The 19,814-nt window shown below is 39.1% G+C and overlaps 1 protein-coding gene across 1 annotated transcript in view; it reads right to left on the reverse strand.

The window, feature by feature from the left end:
• The window catches only part of furinb (furin (paired basic amino acid cleaving enzyme) b), a 72,160-nt gene that overhangs the window by 27,597 nt on the left and 24,749 nt on the right, over nucleotides 1–19,814 (reverse strand). Inside the window, exons 3-6 of the mRNA XM_086074545.1 lie at nucleotides 16,584–16,682; nucleotides 12,173–12,268; nucleotides 11,539–11,667; nucleotides 11,391–11,467 (exon numbers count right to left, since the gene is read on the reverse strand). Coding sequence (XP_085930671.1) covers nucleotides 11,391–11,467; nucleotides 11,539–11,667; nucleotides 12,173–12,268; nucleotides 16,584–16,682 — 401 coding nt within the window. The remainder of the gene's footprint in view (nucleotides 1–11,390; nucleotides 11,468–11,538; nucleotides 11,668–12,172; nucleotides 12,269–16,583; nucleotides 16,683–19,814) is intronic.

Raw genomic sequence — 19,814 nt, forward strand, 5'->3', positions numbered from 1 at the left:
CAACATAGGTAGACCAACACGGATAACCTCAACCAAACAGCACAATATCGATGAGTTGGCAAAAATCCGAGCTTTTTCTCTGACTGAAAAATACACAAAATTAGGCAATTACAGCTTTTCATAAAAACTGGAAACACTGAATGCAAAAGGTTTTTCAACAAAAAGGTTTTGTGAGTGAAGGTAAAAAAATAAGAGCCATTATGGAGTCAAAAGGGCTAGCATGTCTTTGAAAAATTGGCTACAAGAGTAATGTCCACATTAATATTTATCATTTCATAGGTAACCATGGCTGAAAAGGCGAAGCATGGAAAGTCTCTTGCAGGAAATGCACGAGTATGAACAGCCTCTCAAAAATCCAAACTCTCCCTTTATTTGTCACTTGTCTCTTCTCTTTTGTATTATTGGAATATATCTACAGTGACCAGGGCAATCATCACCTTCTTCGACTATCGCGTAATGTTGTTTTTGGCTTAATAAAAAAGTAAAATAAAATACAGTACAACAACAGAATATTTGATGCCATAAAATGTTGTTCATCAATAAGAAAACCAGAGGTCAGAGTTTTTCCCATTGTAGCGAGACGGTGGGAGGGCCAAATTAGTGTGTGCAGACTCTACTGTATTTTCTTCGCTGTCGATCTCGTTGCTTGGTGTGCCACGGGCCTCAGAGCTGCAGGCGACAAGGCTGCACACCAACTATCTCACTGTTCTCTGTTGATTTGCAGACTGAAATCATGTGCAGCATAAAATGAGATCAGTTGCTTAGAGAGATGGAACTGAAACAGGCCAATTATTGGCTGATATTTAATTGCTCCCTGTGTGTCGACATTTTTGTTATCAAAACACACTACTGCTGCTGATCAAATGACCCACACGTCATTTTAGAAGAAGTTTTACAACAAACTTGTCCTTCAAACTACCGCCATAGGAACAGAACTATATTTTAGAATGAGGACCCTCTAAGTGAAATATTTATTGTGCTTCCCAGGTCACATGAACACATTAAACTGAAAATAAACAAATACCATCACAAATTTTGCAATTATCGTGACTATAAATATTATATACCGTACATAAAAGTAGTATGACAACATGCAAATGTTCCATGTACATCTTACTCTCCAGTGCTAATTAATAAATGTATTCATGTGTGCAGCTCGCTGTAGATGTGCTTTGCTAATCAAACTTGGTTTGCTCTATCAAACCAGAGGACAGAAAAAGTTTGACGTTAATGGAACAAATATTAGAATTCAGGTCGTTTAGTGCTTCTGGTTGTATTAAGGTCAGTAGAGAAGTACTTTCTGGCCCTGACTGTTCACCACTGACAGATACAGACCTGCCAAATCTGAACTGAAACATAGCACATGAATCATTCACTGAATAAAATCTTAATGCAGGTGCTGAGACACAATGTCACTGATGAAAAATACACCAACATGTCACAAATGCATACTCTATCAAAAATACACCAACATGTCACAAATGCATACTCCATCTGTTAAATACATGCTATAATCGCAAACCAAGTCTGTAAGATATACTGTAATGAGAAATCTTGGCAGACTTTCAGTTACGATGCATAACACGTAATAATACCCTTGCATCTGTCATCTATTGTTACTGTCTTTTGAAATGTTAAGCTACTAAAGACTGGTGAACAAATGTCAATCCAAACTCATGTTACTGAAAATACATTCCTTTAACATCATACAACTGTTTTTTGATTTGTGATGTAAAATGGCAGCTGTATTTGAAATGTGCCGTCTTAACAGTATCAAAACCAAGCTAATTAATAGCCACATTGCTACTATGTCAGAAAAAAACAACAACACTTTTTGTTCTGCCAGACCCTGATGATGAGTCAGTCAGTGGACAAAGTCACTTCACAGGGTCAAGAACACAGAGATGCCTCAAGCGTGACTCCTGATTAAGCTTTGGAACACAGAGTGATGTGTCACCCTCTTATTGCTCCCACTACTTCTTCACACGTCATATTTCCAAACACAGACAGGGCCTGATTTACTAAAGGATTGTCCATGCAAAAACGGGTGCAAACTTGATTGCTTTCGCAAACAGATGTGGAAGCTAATCTACGAACCGGGCGTATCCAGGATTGTGCCTGCCAAATAGTCAATATTGGCGGGCAGTTAATTTTGTGCATTCTGGAAGGAGTACATGCACACACACAGATTCATCAGGCTGTTTTTGTGGCTTCAAATATCTGCTCTGAAAAACAGAGAATACAACATTTCTGTGCATAAACATTATGAGGAGGGGCGAGCAAAATAAGAAGGGATAGGAATAGATCTTTGCCGCCTCTGTAAACACATGCATATTTAGCAATGCAATTTTGGAGCTTCTGTTTGGTCTAAGGCAGTGGTTCTTAGCCTTGTTGGAGATACTGAACCCCACCAGTTTTTTTATGTGCATTCACCAAACCCTCCTTTACAGTATTGAAAAATAAAATAAAATCGTTTTATTTGTTTTCAAATTCAAGACATAAAATAGGTGTAGGGTTTACTGAAGACTAAAATGAACTGAATCGACTTTTCACAAAAGCTCCGCCCCCCTCAGTTGGTGCCCTTCTGGACACTTATAATGTAAATGAACGTACCAGAGCATGTCAGTGAGTGAGTGTGAAGCAATACAAGGGCGATATCATCCAGATTGAGGCAAAAGGGTCTACAATATGCATTGGAAGGATATACAGTATTCATAACATTAAAATATGCAGAAAAGCGGACTTCGTAACTATCAAGGCTAAAACATACAGGTCTCAAGATAAGTCTGAGGTAAACAACAGAGGTGTTTCTCTCTGTGTGGAAATTGTTACCTTGCAAAATAATACCCATTTTTAATAAAATGAATGTACCTGTAAAGTAACCTCGCAAAATAATTTAGATTTTTAACTCATTTGCTCCCAAAAACGTATAAAAAAGATTCTATTTTAAACATTGCCATGGTCACAAAAACATATTTATACGTTGTTTTTTTCAAATGTCTTTTTGTTATGCTAGAGCATACAGTAGGTTTTGATGCAGCCTCTGACCTGAAGAGGACGCTTAAAACAATGGTAGTTATTACAAAAAAACTGCCAGCAGGTGGCAGCCGAGTATAAGAGATCAACCAGGGCCATGTTGCAAAAAAAGCTCTTTCCCCCAGTGTTTTAAACTGATTTGTGAATAATGATGAAACTTAGCTATATTCTAATGCTAATTGCTGCAAAACGGAAACATATAGAAATATATTTTACTGATGAAGGAAAATACTCTAATCTTAGGTTCTATGTTTTCATAGCAATAGAACACAATATTCTGTGGGCCTTGCAAAATCAGTCAACATCCAGTAAACCAGCCGGGAGCGAAGGGGGTTGCTTCAGGGAAAATGGAGCGAAATATTTCTTTTTGTTTGCCTCTTCCATTAACTTCCAATTCCTACTTCATTTTGTGCTTGATGTGCTCTCCCAATGCTGAAACCTATCAGAGCTACCTAAAACATAAAACCCTCTTTTAAATACGGGGGCCTCAATCGCTTTTTTGCACTTCTAGCAAACTTAATCTGTTTGTGAGTGAACGTACAATTTAGTGCCTACTGTTTGGGGTCTTAGTAAATAGTGCTCATAAAGCACCCAACATAAAACAATACAGTAATACAAAAAGTACTACACAGAAAAACAATGCTGCTTCCTAATAAATCATTCATCACATTTATTACACTACAGCCAGCCAGTCAATAAGTATTCACCGTGTGTAAAAGTGACCATTAAACCGTCAAACTAATGTTCTGATAGGGCTCATTATTCATGGACAGTCGGATATGTCTTCCTTACACAAGCATCATGGCACAAAATATAGGATGTAATACATCATTTGTGCAATTAAATGCTACAATTGCTGTCTAGAGATTTTACTGCCAGTTGCCTTGTTTTGTCTACATCCAAAGCAGTTAACGGTGACTTGGCGGTTCCTTCATATTTTTTTTTCTTAAGAGCTCAGTATTGTTCATTCGGTAATTTTACCGATTTGACATGTCATCATCATTGCTCTTTTTAAAATTATTTAATTTTTTATTTTTATTTTGTATGTGGGTGAGTATGTGCATGAGCGTGTGTGTGCATGTGTGCGTGCGTGTGAGTGTGTACTCATTAGTTCACCTAAAACCTATTAATAATCCCATACCGTTCCCCTAAACCGAATACTTCAGAATCCAGCTAGAGTCGTGAGGTTGTCAGGAGACCCGAGGAAGGATCAAAGAAAGGAAAGGAAAGTGAAATCCAGCACCGACCAGAGTCTTTCACCAACCCCAGAAACATCTAAATTCCAACAAATTAGGGAGACCTCAAGAGACCAAAGGAGAGACTGAGGAAAGGAAGGAAGGATAGATAAAGCAGAGTAAGATCCACAGACATCAGCCTCCACCGATTCAACGACCAGGGGAGGAAGCAGATTGTGTTTGAATTTCGATAGATGCTGGTGTGGTGGATCTGGCATGCATGAAAACCTCCACCAAAGAGGACAGAGAAAGCACAACACCTCAGGGCCCCCCAGGCCACGGCAGCGCCAAGGGGCAACCCCCAGGCCCCGCAGGGGCCACCGGCTGGAGAGCAAATCCAGGTGCCAGGAGCACCCACCACCCCAACACGGCCCGCGCCCCCAACCCAACGCAGCAGGCCCGCTAGGCACCCCACCAACCCACAGCCCCCGCTCCCCCCACGTCCCCCAAGGCTTTCAGACTCACATATACACTAGCACAGAACGACATAGAACGATTCCGGAGTGAGCTAGGTTGTTTTTGCTGTAATGTCATATTTTGCGGGTTTGATCAATGACGTCATTGATCAATTGCACAAATTATGACATTAAAGCGATCATGATCATGCATAAAATGCCAAATATCGTCCGATCACGATCAAGAAGCCAATCAGATCGGCGTAAAGTCTAGTTTTGGTCGGCTATGTGTATAATTCAATCCCTGTCTATCTTTTTGTCTTTTTAAAGACATCCGAATGGTATTAAAAGCTTGCCAGCAAGCTGAATTCTCACGGTATTCACAAATACTACGAGAATATATCTTGTACTGCTCCCGCTGATAGGTTCGCAAATGATCTTTTTTAGGTCGGACCAATCAAGTGTTGTTTAGGGTGGGACGAAACCAAGAAGCGCCAATGGCGGTGGGAAACAAACCTAACAGACGAATGAATGCTGTAATTAACTCTGTTCTTGCAGAATTATTCACCATTTCCTTGTTGAATGTTGAACAGCGAGAGGTTCTTTGTGCATTGTCTGGTAAAGATGTTTGTGCTTTTTTTTTCTCCCCAAGACGAGACCGAAGACGACATTTTCATACGTTTCCCTGATTGGTTAAAACAAAAGTGCACAAGATGCCGCATCGTCTAATCAGCTCAAAGTATTAAACAGCAAGTCCCTCCTTTCCCAAACGTATCTGCCGAGTGAAGTTCCAGATTGATAATGTGAAGAACTCGAGTGAATCACAATCTGGTTATTGCCAAGTTAATGGTATTAATGATGTTCAGACAGAGGAACATATGACTACAGTAAAACAGAACAGAACACTATGCAATGCTCAGTTACTGTGGAAAAATAAATACATTAATTGATAAAAAAAAAAAAAAACCTCTAGCAAATCAAGTTGAGTCGCCACCAAATTTGAAGCAAGTTGAGTCAAGTCAGTTTAAGTAAGTCCAAGGGGGCCAATTGTAGCCCGTGTTCAAATTTTCACTGGCCTGCAGGCTCTGGCATAAACACCAGTGAGAAACTGGCAATACTGAAGACCGGTCGCTGCTATTGTTCGATTGCACTCACTGCTGACAAGTGTGCACATCGAAATATAAGCAGCACATACTTGATGTTTTATTTTGACTTTATAAAGGCTGCAAGGCCTGATGTGGCCCACAGGCCCTACTTTGCCCAGATGTGCTGTAAGTCGAAGTTAATTCATGAGGTTGGCGGGTAGGTAAAAACATGAGCACCCAAAAATTATTATTATTATTATATATTATTTCAGAGACATACAATTATTAATTTACTCCATCAGGAATTTGTTATTAAGTATTGATTTTCCCAAAAGCTACACAAGATTTAACCAAACAATCTGATGGAATAGAGATCCGGACGTCACGTGACTATTTCTCTGAACACGCCCCCCTGTGGCAGGAAAGTAGCGGCGCAGTGTTAATGGACTTACAATGGCATGGAGTGCTAAAACTAGTGTTTATCCGTCAACTTTCCGCCCAAGAGCATTGCCAGTCACTTTGTTGAAAAGGGCATGAAATACATGCGCGAGGTGGACAGGTTGGATTGCCGATGACGTATTTGCCAATGACGTATCAGGAGTGGGTTTTTTTCAACTCGGCGACGCTGCTACGTGGAATTACCGCCTCTTAAATCTGATCAAACAAAGGCTTTCCAAGTTTGTACAATCCAGACTTATTTCCCCTTTATGTGTGGTCAAAATGCCATCAAAGTTAGCAGTTTCACGCAAGTCTTGCAATGTTATTTAGGAACTTTAGCAACTTAGCAGCTGCTAATTGAGCCGCGGCCATTTATACCGTAAAAAGTCTTCTTTATGGTGTTGGTCAGTTATTAAATTTAACTGTGTAGTATCTATCAAACCGTACCAGCACAAACAAAACGAAACAGATTATTTACAGATAATAGTTAGCATCTGCTGATTCAGCCATCATGTACAAAGTGCTCCATTAGCTATGTATAGGTTCCTCTTTTGGTAGCCTGGAGAATGCTCAATCCTTTTTTGCCTCTTCTCGTTGAGGCAGCTTGTCCACAACAGCTGTCAATCATTGTTAAAGTGTGGCGTTTGCTGTTTATTTAAAGTGGCAGACGCATTTTCTATGCTGCCAAAATTGCTGCGCTAATGCCCATTTTCGGACGTGTGACGTCAACGTCCAAATCTCTAAGTGACCAAATTAAAGTCTTCAGCAATGTTTTTTTTCCCCAGGTCATTATATTCAAACGTATTGATTTAAACGTGTGCCACAAGAGAGCCCATTAGTTCCAGTGGGTGAAGCTCAAACGATAGCATTTATATGCAGTGCGTTTAACTGCTACTTTGAAGGTGTTATAAGGACGGCCACAAGTATACCCTTGTTTGTGTTGGGTTTTGACTGTGAGTAGGAAGCATGAATGCATGACCAAATGTAGCTGGTAGCTTTGTCATGCTTGGCTTATTGTAGGGATCTGTCTCTTGGTATCGCTTTTGATTTCACTATGCTTCCATGGGAGGTCTATTCAATGGTGCCGACCCAATGGTTTAGCCGGTTTTCTGCTCAGTTACGGCTAAAGACAGGTCTGTCCAAAGGATTAAATTGGAGCTCACAATATTGTTATACCAACCACAAAGTTCCTTTTTCCAGCATGCTAAAGAAAAGATTATATATATTTTTTCTTTCTTTGCTTTTAATTCAGGGCTTAACTGTTTTAGGACACACATACACACTCCTGTATTTAAAGATTGCAATAGAACATAAGAAAGCCAGAATGATACTTATAAACATAAATAATGCTCAAGGGCGTTTGGCCTATGACCATAGGGCCCAGGTTTGATTCCTTCAGCGGCAGTTATACAAGCAACAAGGCTACTCATGGCCGCCTAAGATAAAACCGTGACAGATGTTTTACTATCTGAATCAATCAATTTTATCACTCGGGCAGCACTGAGGTAGGAGAGAAAATACATCATTTTTATGGGGCTTGTACTTAAAAATAACTAATGCATGATATTGACACTCGTGAATATGAAAACAATCTGGATGTTTGTCATTTTTGTGTAGTACAACACTAAAGAAAATAAATGTCTGAACAATGCATATAGCATTACCCTAATACTTTACCCGGAGCGCTGAAACACGGCCAGCTATCAATACTGTACATGGTAAGTACATTTACTTGTTTACAGCTGTTAAACCACCAACCTAGCAATAGTGCTTAGCATCAGCTAAGTATTCAGCACAACAACTGGCCACCTGATTGCCACCGAAAAATGCAAAGGCTTGAGGGACACGTAATTTCAAATGAACACTGAAGGAAAGAAGAGGAAGTACTTGGCGGCGCTCTCATTTATCGACGCTCTGAAATGCTGCACAATAGTTGTTCTACCAAGCGACACACCTCCCAGACTGCGGTGTGCACGAATGAAGCAGCTGCGTGCGGTACTCACGCGGTGAAACTCCAGGAGGAAACATCCTGTTTCGGTTTTAATTGTCTTTCGGCCGACAACCAAAAAAGCATTTTTGCTTGAAATTTTTCTGTGGCTAAAATTTTTCTGTGGCTAAAATTTGGGTGAATCGCTAATTTGAAGGAGTAGCAGCTGGGATTTACAAGCGGCATGTAGCCACTTCTAAATGAATGTAGAGGAACCACTGGGATGAACTCAGTCCTGTAATCAAGTGCTATAGGTTGACTACATGCAGTACAATCAATATCACACTGACAATACAAAGATGATGAAAAAAATGTCAACCTTGAGATTGAGAGCATAGAGGTTACCAACTAGGACTAACAAAAACCAGCCTTCAGTGTAGCCTGTCTCCATTCCAATCCAAAATATCCATTGAAACTGCCAACTCACGAAGCACAGAGGCTGACATGTTAATTACAAACAAGGAAAACAACCTTTGTGTCATCGTTTTAATCAAACTGGCAGCTTGAAAAACACCCACCTCCCTACCCCCTCTGAATTATCTCATAAAATCTGATTGCAGGGGAGTTGTTGATATTACTCACATGCTATGTTACTCTGAATCTTTTTCATTTTTATTTTTTTTTTACAAACATCACAGCTGCTCACTATGGTCAACATGGTGCTTTTAATTCAACGCTCATACTTAACACATAGTGAGCGCACTTTAACCGGCTCGCTAATAGAGTATATGTGAGTGAAAATGTCTGATTTAAAACAGCGTATGTGCATCTTTTCAAGGTGATGGTTTGGCTCCATGGGGAGCTAAATCAGAGGCGGTGAGTACTCCCCTCCAGTGGTGCTTTGTTCTGTCAGTGGGACAGTATGATATGAATGTACTTTTACACCGAAAAAAATTGCTGGGTTCTCTGCATAACTCTTAAACCTCACGGCAACGACAAGACGCAAGACTCTTTATTAAAATTGCAGGTGCTTTCATGTCAAAAGAAAAAAGCTCACATTACATTTAAAAGGTCAAAAAACAAGCCAGCATGTACATGCCTTAAAGACAAAAGCTGCAATGAGAAGTTATCTGTTTTATCTACGTGTCTGCAATCGCACAATGACTGAAAAACCTTGTAGATGCATTTTTTTGCATTTTTTCTTTGCAATTGATATTAACACAATTATAAACAACAAATAAAGCTGCACTCTTCCAAGAAAACAGACGGATTTAGAACATTTCTTGCTGTGCAGATGTGAAGGCCCCCAGGAGGTTTAGCCTAAGGCATCTAAAGGTGTGACTTCCTCATGACTCAAGGCTGCTCAAGTACCAGTGTGGAGTGTGGGCACGCAGTATCCTCACGACCTAGGCTGGCCAAGAAGCAGTGTGAGGTGTGCGTCCTCCTAGCTGGAACGTAGCATTTGTCAGAGCCGGCCAACTGACACTATGTACTGGGGTGCACTCAACCACAATTCTGGTCCTCCGACTGGAGCCTTTTTCGACTCTTAAGTATCCTGTTCTATTTTAAATGTTTTAAGTGTCCCAAAGACGGATATATTCGTTTTTATGTTTTTTTTTTATGCTAGCGCATACAGAAGCCTCTCAACTGCAAAGAACAGTTGAAGAAATGCTAGTTATTACACAAACGGCCAACAGGTGGCAGCAGAGTATAAGAGATCAACCAGGTTTGTTGCAAACAAGCTCAATTACTCACAATTCTAAATAGATTTGTGAATAATGACGAAACTTAGCTATATTAAATTAGTAATTGCTGAAAAACGGCAATAGATAGAAATATTGTTTTTTTCCTGATGAAAGAAGATACTTTTTTATAGCAATAAAACACAATATTCTGTGGGCCTTGCAAAATCAGTCAAAATCCAGTAAAACAGTTGGGAGCGAAGGAGGTTGCTTCAGGGAAAATGGCTGGGAGTGAACAAGTTTAAAAAAACAGATTTGGCATGAGGACAGAAACTGAAGGTAAGGTGCTCACTTCCTCATTCAAGTAAGACATGGTCAGGCTTAGCATTGCAATATTTTCAGAGGTTGAAGTAGAGATGTCCACATACAATTTGGTGCCAATTGATTGCTGATGTTGGACGTTATAAGTGATGCACCTGCAATGATTTTGAATGGACCAATTGTGTCCGGTTCCGCTGCTGACTCCCATTAAAACATGCATTGGGGAGGTAGGCGTGTTCATACGGCAGAGCAGAAAAAGGCGTTTATAACAGTAGTTACTTATTTACTGATTTCGCAAAAATAAAAAGATAAAATAGAAAATATAAGCTAGTTTCATTATCCTGATTAGAAAAAACATAAAGAAATTTTTTGAGGGAAAAATGAGACAAAATACTTTAGTTCCTTTAAGTGACATTGGTCCACATTTTTTAGCTTCAACTCTTCTCGGTAGGCTATCCACTAGGTTTAGGAGTGTGTTTATGAGAATTTTTGACTATTTTTGACTATTCTTCCAGAAGCGCATTTGTGAGGTCACATACCTGATAATGGAGGAGAACACCTGCTGGCTCTCAGTCTCCGCTCTAATTCATCCAAATGACACTGAACATGATGAAACATTCAGTATAACAAGAGATTCCACACTACCAACTTTGTGGGAACACTTTGAAGTTGGCCCCTTCCTCTTCCACCATGACAAGCCATCCATAAAGACATGGATGACAAATTTTGGTGTGGATGAACTTGACTGGCCTGCACAGAGTTCTGGCGTCAACCCGATTAGAGTGGAGACTGAGAGCCAGGCCTTCTCATCCAACATCAGTGCATAACCTCACACCGCAACTAAGTCACAGCAGCATTACATTACAAGAAAGAGTGAGACTGGTTCCACTCCTTGCTGGAGCTTCATGCACATTGAAGCATAGCAAACAATTATGTCTGCAATCATCAAAGGCTTAAGGCGCAACATGCACAAATAATTTATGACAGGTGAAAAGTGAGCAACAAAATGGCTGTGAGGTTGGCTGAGCTGGGTCTCGATGTTACAAAAAGCTTTAAATTGTGTGAAAGCGAAGAAAATTTGTATTTTCTCAGAATGTAGGCCAAGCAGCACTTTCAAACTTTATCGTAATCAGTGTAATTCCCAGATGCACATCATCTGGCAACATTTTTCTATTTATTACCATTTTTGAATGCACTACTTTACTTTCCTCACTTAGGGGCAGATAAAAACCAATTCCTTGCTAAATTGATGAATTCACTGCACAACTTACCTGTTCTCATTACGTTGAGTGTATCTTGGTTGGGGGTCATTATCTCCATCATTGACATCATAGCTGGCCTCGGGGTCCTAAGAGACCAGGAACCAAGGTCATACTCAGGATGTTTTTTTGGGTTTCTTAATGATGCAACGTTACTAACATAATTGCTGATGAGATCCGGGTGGTCTTTTTCAATGCCGTCATCCAGGATAGTAACCACAATACCTTTTCCAGTGTAGCCCTGAGCCCAAGCTACTTTGGTATTTAAGTCTTGATGAGTCAGAGCGGACTGGAGAAGACAGAAGATAATTAGACATGTTTCAACACTTTTAAGCAAGATTTACACCACTGGCCTGCTAAAATCCAATTTATTGCCTCAATTATTATTTTTTATATGTATTTCCATTGGGGTGGAACAAATAATAAATTCTTACAGTATTAGGGAAAAGTGTTTGCTCACTTGCTGATGTCTTTTTTTTTGCGCGTGTTCACACATAAATTATCAAACACATATTAGACATAAAAGGGCGTATGAGTCATTGAAGCATTGAAGGCATAGTCTTGACATGAAATGTAGAAACAGGAGAAAAGATCCAATAAAAATGAACCAGACTGAACAAAAAAGTTAGCAAATTTGTAACAGTGCACTACATACATAGCCCTTGACCAAAAGTTGTAGAAAACAGGTACACCCATTCAGACGCTCATTAGAGAGTGAACTCACTATTTGTGGGGCCATTGTGTGTAGAATTCCTAAATCTGAATATGAAGATAAATTATATTTCATTACACACCAGGTACCACTGCTTGGGGAAATCAGGGTCTGTTGGTTGCTCAAAGACATCCCTCCTCTTCCTCTTCTTCACCACTTGCTGCTCTGCCCATACAACCTGAGGTGTGCAGAAATACACAAGCACAGACACTCATCATTTTTGACATTATTGGACTCTAATGTCAGAAGTTATTGCAATAGCCATCTAACATTTACTGTGGACATACACAGCCCCAGCTGTGTGCAAAGGGCCTAGCTTACAAATAGCATGAGCTAAATTGCGTGCTAACTCTGACAGATTGCACACTGTTGGTGTGTGTGTTGCATGACTTAATAAGATTGCAATCCTTTACTAGGATTCAAATATTGGGCGCTAAATTTGGTCTTGCCTCAGTTGAACTGAATGCTTGCACAGTTTGCAACACATTTGCTGTTTTTCTTTCAGTCGTGGTAAATTTAAGAATGCTTCAGACAAGCAGCAAGTTCTCCTGGGATGACTGAGCCATTTGTTTAAAGCCAAAGATTTATTAGGGAATTATAGGTGGAGAGGACAGCAGCAGTTATCGCACACAAATTAATTTTCTTTAGGTACAATTGATCCGATGCTTTTCAAATTTGGGAGAGCACGGCAACCGCTAAATGAAGGGATGGAATGAAAAGCGTTAGTGGAAAAGGCATGACTGAGTTCCAGAAAATAAATCAATCACACTGGTTATATACCAGCAACCGCATAAAAGCTGTGCTTTGTGTGAAGTAACTCACCGTGACAATTGTATTTACAGGTATGTTCTTTAATGCCAGTTAGATTCTTAGAGAAAAAAAAATTCACAAGATTTGTCTCCATTGAATTTCTTCGTATCAATGTAATATTTTTAACCTTCGTTTTCTTGCTTCATGGTAACTTTGTCCTACAGAATGAGCTGTCTGAATGGCAATACATTTTCCACAAACTTCAAATGAAAAATTGGTTTACAGAATGAGGACATCAACTTTGTTTCAGAACAAATTAACATTTAATTTTCTTAATTTTGTGTAAGTGACCTCTTGGCACCAGTGACCACAGGGCACATTACAAAGTTATCTTGGAAAAATTACATGCAAGCAAAAGTGCATTTGTCGAATGGGATGCCATTTAAATAATTTTAGATTGAAACTCATTGCTTGCTGAGGCTGGTAGAAAAAACGAATTAAGCATTTGTACATCTTGGTGGCAGTGTATATTATTTTTTATTTTTATTTTACGGTTATTCTGGAACCTTGAAGTTGGAGCACACCAAAGGTTTTTGGGACCAAATTTTTTTGTGAACCATATTTCCCAAATCAATTTGTAGAGTTTAAACTTCTATCATATGTAATGCCATAATCTCATGAGTCGCCAGTGCATCACAGGAGGCCAGCGTTGTGTATTGTAGTGTTGGGAGTGAATGTTGCCACACATTTTTCTTCAGTAAAACCAGAAAAGAGCTCCCCTACTTTTCAGCCAGCGAGCTTCAAAAGATTTGCTTCTTACTTTAATGATGGTTGTGTGTGCGTGTGTGGGCGAGTGGGGGCCGGGGGTTCAGCAACCAATGTCAGAATCATCCTTTCCTATATAATTATACTGCTGGTCTACTAAGCAAATGCTCTCTTTATTTATTTATTGATCTGATAGAAAATTTGCTCCAGAGTTGCAATGTGTGTAATTGTGTTTGTAATTGCGCGTGATGATCGATGTTCATGACAAGGAGGATGTTTCAATATGTCGAAATAACATTTTGTGGACAGCAGTATGAAGTGTGCTCTTTCTTTTTAGCTGCCTTTACAATACATGCATGGTTAAAGTGACTTAAAACTCCCCAAAACTGTCTCCCCAGTGACACAGTTCAGAAATGTGTCATAGCAGTGTAAAATTGGTATAATCAGAAATGGAATCAGGTCTCTGCGGATCTGCTTTGTGGATAAAAATAAGATGTTAGTACATTTATTTATTTATTTATTACAATATTTATACATGTGAGGTCTAGCATCCAAGAATAGATTGGGTATGATACAAGCACAACTTCAGACAGAAGCTAAAAATCAGCAACCAAACAACCAGAGAAGTAAGTAGATATTTTTACAGCTTTTTATAAGTGTATTTGATTTAATAATTGAATGCAATTATAATATATATGGACCATTTTGTACAAGAAATACAGGTTAAAAAGAACCCTTGGTTTGTTATATTGTTTTCTGTAGTTCTTATTTATTAATTGTTTTATTGTGTACTTTTAAAATATCAGTTTGTACCTACTGTACAAGATTGATACATCAAATTACTTCTTTTTGTGTCTAATTTTACACACATTTATTTGTTCAAAACACTGAACATTAAACATACAAATAAATAACAAAAACTAGCAAATTACCGGTATGCCTTTTCATGGCCAAACATAGCACTGACATAGGCTGACATTCAAATAGGCAACATGACAACCGTGTCTAAAAACACATGCGCAAATGCGACACAGTTGTTTGTTAATTAAAAAAAATATATATATATATTGAAGGTTTATAATAATACATTTAGGTTTGTGTGAATGCCACATGTGTAAGCTCTGAAATGTTTTGTTTCTATCTGCTTCAGGAGCTGAGATCAATTATTTAGTAGGCATTGACAATATTGTTGAATATCCAGGATCCAGGGGGGTGGCCGCCGGGGGGCGCGTGGGGTGGCCGTGGCCTTCGCTATTGTTCATGCACCCCTGAAACGTGTGTAGGTTTGAGCGCAAACAAAGCTTAGCAAAAATCATGGGATCATTTCCTACTGTCTGATTATACACTTATGATGATAATAATACCTACATGTTAGCATAAGACACTAAGAAGCACATAAAAGTGCGGACAGCTTGGAGAGAAGAAATACACGAAACAAGCTTAGCATTTTCTAATCCAAACAAATCAATTGTTTCTGTTGCCTTTTATAACAGCTACGCTGGGACCAGTTCAAGATGATCAATTTATTTTTTTTAATCTGACCCTTCACTGTTGGGTTCAGTTAATTTTCTTATAATGTATGAGGACTGTGATTCTTGACCTGCTCAATGTGTAAAAGTGCCTTGGGTTCATTTCGGTTGTAAATTGATGCCATTCAAATACAATTGACTCGACCTGACTTGACTTGACTCTCACTCACAAAAATATGCAGACAAACATCAACCCACTCGCTAACAGTATGTTGTAGTGATTTTCGCTTGAGTGTTAGTCTGGTGCTGACACTGTTATCTGTGGGAGGTGGGCATCCTAAGAACAAACTTTCGTTTGAATCCACATCTTCATAGTAGCTTGAGGTTCAAGTGTAGTGGTTAAATAAACTACTTCTAACTGAAATGATCCTAAAACACAAAAGAGATTGAGAAAAATGTGCTTTTACAAGTTCTATTTCATATAATAATCATTGTCTAATTAATCCAATTAATTAATATCAATTATATTCAATGTAATTTCACATTATTAGAAATTAAGCATTCCACACGCATTCAAGTACCAACATTCAGCTTTCCAGAAATTGCACATATCTATTATTGTAAAAATGTGTAACATTAGACATGCAGTATCATGTTGGAATGAAAGTACATCTGTTTAAACAACAACTAGGTATCGGTAAATGTCTATAAAATGTTGTTATTGTTTTTTTTATGAACCTGTGTATCATACAGTGGGTGAATTTTGGATCATTTAATATGCAAAAAATGTCTTATTCACAGGATTTTACTGTAAGGGTAGAATTTGAATACGTATATTATGAAAAAAAAAATTCGACTCATGAAAACAATTTAGCTAGAACCGGTCATATACACTGGTTCCCATTTATAATTTATCTTTCCGGCTTCCACTGTAACTTTCACTGACTTTGAGAAGAGAAACTGAGTTGAATTTCTTTCCATTGTATTGGGTAATGAGCATTTTTTCACCTACAACAAAATCTGTGTTACTTCCAAACATTTTGTTTCGCTGTAGCAACTTCTTGATAATGATGTAGGTGAGCTCCCTGATGGAAAATTAATTAGGTAGAGTTGATGGAGGAGCTTAAAGCACATTGTAAATTAACTGTCCTAATGAACAAGAATTAAAGCTGTACTTTCATTATTGCTGTCATATGTAAAAACATAACACAATTAAGTTACTTAGCATGCAAGAAGGAAGTTAAAAGCAGTTACGCTTCCATTTTTGGCTAATGCTACATTTCATTTTTAATTTTGGTTAAGATTTCCAAGGCTAAAATGTTACATTAAACATATTTTAATAATAATCACATGGGAAATTGGGTGGGGGATATAAATATCAGTGTTACTTGCCAAACACTGATTATAATTAGCTGTCCTTCATATCAACTTCAGTTTTCCCTTCCGATGATTCACATGCTAATTGACTGCAGGCCTCAGTAATTAGCTGTGATTGCGTGGAAGTCTTACTTGTGCATCTTGGTGCAGTCTGATGTGCAGCTCCGGGTGTCTAGAAAAAGCTCTCTTCTCCACAGCGTGATGTCTGAAGTGATAATAATCTCCAAAAACCTAAACAAATACAAAAAGAGAGATAGATAAGCTGTTTTTTTTTCTTGCAGAGAAACATGTCTGTTGCTCTACAACATATACATTTAGAGCCTAATTTACAGATTTGGGGCATCCTTCCAGCTATCCATTTCACCTCTGTTGTGGATCACGGCAGAAGATGAAGCCAATCCCTGCTACCACCCAGCGATGGGGCCAAACCTAACTGATCATTCTGATATGTCATGCAGTGTGCGTGGTTTAGTAACTTTTCGCCAGTCTTAGGCCCCATGGGGGCTGAGAAAATTTATTATTTTAAAGAAAAACTATGTTGATTTTAAATTCCATGGTGTCAACAAAGGCCACTTTCACCACTGTGAGGCATCCCCTCTTCTTCTTACAACAGTCTGCTAACGTCTAGGGATAGAGGAGACATGTTTTTCAAGTTTAGAAATAGGAATGCTGTCCCATTCTTGTCTAACACGCGTCTCTCTAACTGTTCAACTGTATTGGGCTTTCTTTGTTGCACCTTCCCCTTTATGATGCGCCAAATGTGCTCTATAAGTGAAAGAAGTAGACTGCAGGCTGGCCATTTCAATACCCGGATCCTTTTCCTACGCAGCCATGATGCCTGGCATTATCGTGTTGAGAAATGCAAGATCTTCTCTGAAAGTGATGATGCCTGGATATGAGCATATGTTGTTCTCCAATCTGAATATACCTTTCTGCATTGACGATGCCTTTCCAGATGTGGAATCTGCCAATGCCACACGCACTCATGCAACCCTATACCATCACAGACGCAGGCTTATAAACTGCGTGCTGATAACAACTTGGGTTGTCCTTGTCCTCTTTAGTCAGTATGATATAGTGCCACAGTTTTCCACAAAAAACTTCGAATCGTGATTCGTCTGACCACAAAACAGGTTTCCACTTTGCCACACTCCATTTGAAATAACCCCTGGCCCAGAGAAACGCCTGCGCTTCTTGGTCTGCTTTAGAAATGGCTTCTTCTTTGTACTGTCGAGTTTCATCTGGCAACGGGCGGCTGGCACGTTGGATTGTCTTCACCCACAATGTTTTCTGGAAGTATTGCTGAGCCCTTTCTGTGATTTCCCTTACAGTAAGCATTTCTGTTTGTGGCAGGATTTTTTTGGCCTTGACCCTTACACACAGAGATTGTTCCAGATTCTCTGAATCTTTGGATGATGTTATGCCCTGTAGATGATTACTTCAACCTTTTTGCAATTTTTCACTGGTAAACACCTTTTTTCTCTTAAAATTATAAATTTTCTCGGTTTAAACTTTTGACCTGTCGTCTTATGTTCTATTCTGAACAAAATATTGAAATTTGGCACTTCCACATAATTGCATTCAGTTTTTGTTCACAATTTGTAGCGTCCCAACTTTTTTTGAATTGGGGTTGTACAATGTCATACTTGCCAACATTCCCAATTCACATTGGAAATTTCATACCTATCCGTCGTATGGTTCTCGATCAGTCACTTCACCTGCTAATCTCCCGATACATGTTTACGGTGAATTAAACAGATATTACCCACAATATTACTCACAATATTCCCCACAATTAACATTGTGGGGAATATTTGACAAAGTATCTGGTAAACATGGCCTGCCTGCACGATAAGCGTCCGGTTACGAGACACTCGCTGGAGGCAGTGATAAGTTAAGAATCCTTGAGTCTACCCATAATACATCCAAGATTCTCTCGGAAAACCAGTTGGAGGTTTGAGGGGAGGGGACTGCAGCACACAGCATTTCATCGGTTCCTACATGGCAGGATGGGTAGTCACGCATGTCGCCTGCCAACGTGCGCGCTCCCCCACAGAAACAAACGACAAATAGTCATCGCTGGATGTCGGTCGCCGCCCAAGTCTAGCTTTGTTACAGTAACAACAAACACTTGACTGTGTTGTACCTCTTTAATGTTTATTGTTTCTAGTAGCGTTTTTTTTTTTTTTACTTTAGGTATTACAGTAAATTACTATGGTGAAGGCACGAGGTGACACCCTTAATAACAAAGGTAGGCAGTCAGTGCTGTATATAATACCTGAACGTTGGTAATGCTATTTGCACGATAAGGTTATAGTCGAATTCAGGTGTTGTGGACGCACTATATTTACTCATTTCAAAACGGATCCGTCAGCTGGAAGGAACTAATGTGCGAGCTTGAAGAAACTAATGGGTGGGCGGGAAGAAATTAATGAGCGGACTACACATCACATTGGAGTACACCCTTTTACAAAGCCCAGGTAGGCTACACGTAGACATATACACAAGGTGACTTTTTTTCCCTTCATTTTCCTTGTGCCTTTGTCTAGTACGCAGCATCAATTATGAATGAAATTTGTATCCAAAAAGAAAAAAAAAAGAGTATTTTACTCCAGAAATGATGGTACATTACAAATATTAGGTTGCAACAGTATACCAAAAATAATAAAGCAAAAGTAAAGGGATTCAGAAGAGACCAGACTCCATTACATGAGGAAACATTGCAATATGTACAGAGTTGCCACTGGGGACTGACTCACCTTCCCTGCCCAGTGGAGCAGAAGAGGAGAGGCAGAGGAGGAATGAGGAAAAGAGGGAAGAGAGGAGTGAGATGCTACATTTGACAGGCACACTAGAAAGGATGGATGTGTGGGGAGAGAAAGAAGAGTAGAGAACAGGAAGGAAGGCCCTCTTGGGGCTCCAGTCTGGCTGACCAGACTGGAAGCATTGAGAAAAGGTCGCCAGCTATCCAGTTTGATTTGAATTAAACATTTTGACTTGACAACAAATCATACAAAAATAAATAACCCTGATTAATTTACAATGTAACAAGTCATAATTTACCTTCGAAGCACACACAAATCTAATTGGCACACCCATGGAATTGCACTTTTCCTATAAAAGGGAAAACTGAAATGAATGCATGTAATATGCATTACTGATTTCAATGTAGTAATGAATTTAATTCCAGCGACGTCTAATATTTTTGTGGTACTTTCAAATATGAAGTTAAAAAAAAAGAAAAAGAAAAACAATGAGTATCAGTTACTTAAAGATAAGACAGAAAGAGATTATGTATCTCTCTCGTTTGTTATGTTGCAATCAAGAGTGATAGCATCATCCCGAAAAAGTACGATAAGTGCT

Source organism: Leptonotus elevatus, chromosome 4 (genome assembly GCF_054856555.1).
Source record: "Leptonotus elevatus isolate MCC_2025b chromosome 4, RoL_Lele_1.0, whole genome shotgun sequence".
Lineage (NCBI taxonomy): Eukaryota > Metazoa > Chordata > Actinopteri > Syngnathiformes > Syngnathidae > Leptonotus > Leptonotus elevatus.